The following is a 5,000-nucleotide window of genomic DNA, read 5'->3' as shown; positions in this document are numbered from 1 at the left end:
CGTATATTATTCTTTTATATAGCGTATTTTTATCACCAGACCGGCATTTGAGCCCGAAACAACCCGCGTCCCTCATGAAAATTAGGCTGATTTAGCAACAGAACAGGAACGTCAGTGGCAACGTCGCGCGCAGCAAAACTACCAATGAGAATTTAGAATAGAAAAGAAAAGAGTGGAAGTCTATTCTATTCTGAATTCTCTTTGGTGTTTTTTCTGCGCGTGCCGTCGCCACTGACGTTCCCGTTCTGTTGCTAAATCAGCTCAATTTATTTGCTTCGCTGCGTCCTTAATCACCAATAGCTCTATCCGGCTTAATTGTGTTATTTACTGCACTTTTTTTCTGCTTTTAGGCGATGCTCGCATTAAACAAGTGTCATGAGGCCTTTTGGCTTGGAAACCTGAAAAACAGGGATATTCACGGAGAGGTGGTATCCTCACAACAGTCAACGGAAACTGAAGAAACTAAAGGAGAAGAAGAAGATGATGATAATGAAGAAGAAATGGAGGAAGATGATGATGACGACGAGGTAAATGGACTAACCCCTCAGAATATCCTTCGGGAAAACCCTAGGATTCCTAGACTACCACGCTTTGCTGATCCCGCGGGACTTGTCAGGGCTCGAAATTAACGAAAAAATCCAGTCGCAATTTTGCGACAAGATACGAAAATTTAGTCGCAATTTCGCAAATTTTAGTCGCAAAATCGCCACGGTGCATTGTGTTGTCAGCGATTTAGCAAACAAATATGAGCCCACAATACTTGTGTGTAAAGAAACCGCTGAAAATGGCGAATGATCGAAGGAATGGAGCTGTGCTGTGCACGTAACATCGCAGCTAAATTACTCTACAATTACGCTATCTGAGAAAATTCACAGCGAGAAACAAAACAATTTTGTCATTTATTTATGTATTTATTTATTTTAGCAAAAGTGGCAACTGCTAACCCTTTTGTTTCGAAAGAGCGAAGGTGACAACAAGTCGCAAATTTGCGACTTCTCCAGATGTTTTAGTCGCAAAGGGAAAAATGAAGTCGCAAATGCGACTGTATTGGTCGCAATTTCGAGCCCTGCAGTTGTATCATGAAGGGTTATGGTTAGCGATACCTGTTTGGACAAATGTTGCACGCAAAAACAAAGTTGTGCGTTAGCCGTTCAAACCGTTGCAATACTGTGTTCACAAAAGAACCAATAGTTTAGCGAAATTTGATTGCGAGGAACTAACAACTAGAAACCAGACTCTCTCGTCCAGATAAACTACGCCATATTGACTTTTGCGGCCTGGTGTGAGCATGCGTATGTTCTACAATTGTTCAACAGAGTGTTTCAAACGGCTTCAGCACCATTCAACATTTTCGAGGAGAAAGGAAAAGTCGAATCGATGTTGAATGAGAGTTCAAAGTGATTTAAACTTGATTCAACACGCTTTCAACAAGCTTTCAACGTTTTTTACGCTTTCAACAATGTTGGACGACCTGCTTAAACGCACCGAACATTTGGTTCAACAAAGTGTTGAATGCATGTTTGAAGCAAATGTTGAAACCGTTTAAACGGGCCTTTATCCTTCGGTCGCCAGATATGTTTAGAATACATACAATGAACGTCACAAAGTGTCCCCAAAATGCTGCCCGTCAAATAAGGATAAACAGCTGCACTAACCCTAAGGATAAACGGCTCCATTTACCGTAAGGATAAACAGCTGCGTTTACCCTAAGGATAAACAGCTGCATTTACCCTAAGGATAAACAGGTGTGTTTACCCTAAGGATAAACAGCTGCATTTACCCTAAGAATAAACAGCTGCCTTTACCCTAAGGATAAACAGCTGCCTTTACTCTAAGGATAAACAGGTGTGTTTACCCTAAGGATAAACAGCTGCCTTTACCCTAAGGATAAACAAGTGTGTTTACCCTAAGGATAAACGGCTGCATTTACCCTAAGGATAAACGGCTGCATTTACCCTAAGGATAAACAGCTGCATTTACTCTAAGGATAAACAGGTGTGTTTACCCTAAGGATAAACAGCTGCCTTTACCCTAAGGATAAACAAGTGTGTTTACCCTAAGGATAAACGGCTTCATTTACCCCAAGGATAAACGGCTGCATTTACCCTAAGGATAAACAGCTGCATTTACCCTAAGGATAAACGGCTGCATTTACCCTAAGGATAAACAGGTGTGTTTACCCTAAGGATAAACGGCTGCATTTACCCTAAGGATAAACGGCTGCGTTTACCTTAAGGATAAACAGCTGCATTTACCCTAAGGATAAACGGCTGCCTTTACCCTAAGGATAAACAGCTGCCTTTACCCTAAGGATAAACAGGTGTGTTTACCCTAAGGATAAACAGCTGCCTTTACCCTAAGGATAAACAGGTGTGTTTACCCTAAGAATAAACGGCTGCATTTACCCTAAGGATAAACGGCTGCATTTACCCTAAGGATAAACAGCTGCATTTACCCTAAGGATAAACGGCTGCATTTACCCTAAGGATAAACGGCTGCGTTTACCTTAAGAATAAACAGCTGCATTTACCCTAAGGATAAACGGCTGCCTTTACCCTAAGGATAAACAGCTGCCTTTACCCTAAGGATAAACAGGTGTGTTTACCCTAAGGATAAACAGCTGCCTTTACCCTAAGGATAAACAGGTGTGTTTACCCTAAGAATAAACGGCTGCATTTACCCTAAGGATAAACGGCTGCATTTACCCTAAGGATAAACAGCTGCATTTACCCTAAGGATAAACGGCTGCATTTACCCTAAGAATAAACAGGTGTGTTTACCCTAAGGATAAACGGCTGCATTTACCTTGAGGATAAACAGCTGCATTTACCCTGAGGATAAACAGCTGCATTTACCCTAAGGATAAACAGCTGCATTTACCCTAAGGATAAGCAGCTGCATTTACCCTTACGATAAACGGGTGCATTTACCCTAAGGATAAACAGCTGCATTTACCACTAAGCTAAAAATAACACTAACCTTTACCCTTACCTTATAGCTGAAAATAGGTAGCAAATAGACTTAGAGGGACACTTCCTGTTGGATGTCAAAATTAGGCGGCCTACATCTAATTAGGTGAACTCTGAACATATTAAGAACCTGTCGCTTGCGTCGGTTAACTCCTAAGTGTATTCTCGGTTTTCATTTGACGTCACGGCGGCCATATTGGAGCCCCTAAACAAAGAAACGGCCGCCATGTTGGAGCCCCGACCAATTCCTCGGGGAATTTAGTTTTATTATTATGCAAACGTTTTCTTTTGTTTTTTTTGAGAAACATGGCTGTTGATCACGTGAGTGAAAACCAACAATTTTTTGCGTAATTTGTCCCAATCGGTCCCATGTTGGTTTACGGGACTCGTCGCCTTAACGCAGGTTGAGTTTATTGGTTCTTTACTTTACGCCGTCAGGTTTTCCTCCATGTTGTCTAATTTTCTTCGCTTCTCAAGCAAAATCTTGTTTCATGTTTTTTGTCCCAAATTAGTGATTTCTCTACGCAAAATTTGAATTTCAGTCTTGATCAAGGTGATTTGAACTGCTTTCTGTACTGGTTTGATCTTTCATTGCTCTCCGAACTATGATACAAAACGGACTCTTAAGTCCCGTATAACGACAAACTTGGCCGAAGGAAGAGAGGCCTCTAAAATTACAGCGGGTATTAAAAGTTTTTAAGTTTAAATTTCGAGAGCGGCTTGGGACAAAATGATACACTACTTTACAATAGACCTTTTTGCAGATACGGCGGCCATTTTGATTTCTATTGTTTCGAAAGACATTACGGGATGCTCAGGGGGCAAATTAAAATGTATTTGCCCCCTGGGCATCCCATAATAACTATTTGAAACAATAGAAATCAAAATGGCCGCGCCCTATCTGCAAAAAGGTCTATTGGGCATTGAAATGGAGGTGATAAGGAAACTGTGTGCGAAGAACCACTGACAAGGAGCACATATCGATACGATGATGCAATTTGCGAAAAAAAAAAAGTGATACTGTGATGTGGGATGCCATTAGTTAACAAACTGATGTTGTTTTCTTTTTTTTTTCTTTAGGAAGACGCTGAAGAAAGCGAATCCAAAGACGGAGATGAGCAGTCATACAGCGAAAGTTTCTAATAAGCCCTTGACTTTACAGTTGTGCGCCTAGCAACCTGACCATTTTCCTCAGCTACTTGGCCTTTAAATGAAAGCGAGGCCAGGGTTCACCTCGTTTGAATGGATACTGATACATTTAGAGCGAGCAAGTTAGCTCCAGACTACAATAATTTACTTGGCGAAAACAAAGGGATCCCTCTCAAAGGAAAGTTTTCTTACTCCCCCCCCCAATTGTTTAGTTTTTTTCATTAGAAACCTCAAGCCTTCTTTAAATACTCAAGCAGCTTCCATTCGTGCTAAGCGTTTTGTTTAACTTGTAGTCTTATTGTAGCTATTGTGCCTTTAGTATCTATAATCAATTGCCATTATTTATTTATTTTTTACAAGATTTCGTCGAAACGTCGTCGTTTTTTGGAACTATTTCGCTTTTACTATGTCATGTTATTTTATCGCGATTTTTTTTATAACGAATTGTTTTTCAAAATAAACTTTCAATAGCTGTGAAATGTGGACAAAATCAGAAAAGGAAGTGATCTACGGAAAGAAAAATAGGGTTCACCGAGCATTCAAGAGAGTAAAATCGCTGCGAAGTTCTCAAAGCGATGGTACATTCGCACTGTCACGTCATTGCCTGACATTTCCGAGAAGACCTGGGTCCACAGCTATCCCATGATGCCACACGCTTTCACATTCCATTCTTGTGGAATATTTTTTTGCGCCTTTAGCATCGTACTTCACTTCGTGGTATGCGATGCATGACGTTTGCGTGACATGCGCGAAAAAATGCGCAGTAGCAATGAGCGCGAGAGTCCTTAAATTAACTCTTGCATTTCACTATTAAAAATACCCAGCCATGTTTCTTTACTATGTTTTCATACAGGGATTCTTGAACATCCAATTTTCGTTTGT

At 40.7% G+C, this 5,000-nt stretch overlaps 1 protein-coding gene across 1 annotated transcript in view; it reads left to right on the top strand.

Moving 5' to 3' along the window:
• The window catches only part of LOC138056464 (Fanconi anemia group D2 protein-like), a 48,633-nt gene extending 44,036 nt beyond the window's left edge, over positions 1-4,597 (top strand). The window contains exons 44-45 of the mRNA XM_068902269.1: positions 351-527; positions 4,050-4,597. Of these exons, the coding sequence (XP_068758370.1) occupies positions 351-527; positions 4,050-4,112 (240 nt within the window). The 3' untranslated portion in view covers positions 4,113-4,597. The remainder of the gene's footprint in view (positions 1-350; positions 528-4,049) is intronic.
• The last annotated feature ends 403 nt before the right edge of the window (positions 4,598-5,000 follow it).

This window comes from Montipora capricornis, chromosome 7 (genome assembly GCF_036669925.1).
Source record: "Montipora capricornis isolate CH-2021 chromosome 7, ASM3666992v2, whole genome shotgun sequence".
NCBI classification, from domain to species: Eukaryota; Metazoa; Cnidaria; class Anthozoa; order Scleractinia; family Acroporidae; genus Montipora; species Montipora capricornis.
The sequence above is the reverse complement of the archived record's forward strand: the minus strand, read 5'-3'. Positions and strand labels throughout refer to the sequence as shown.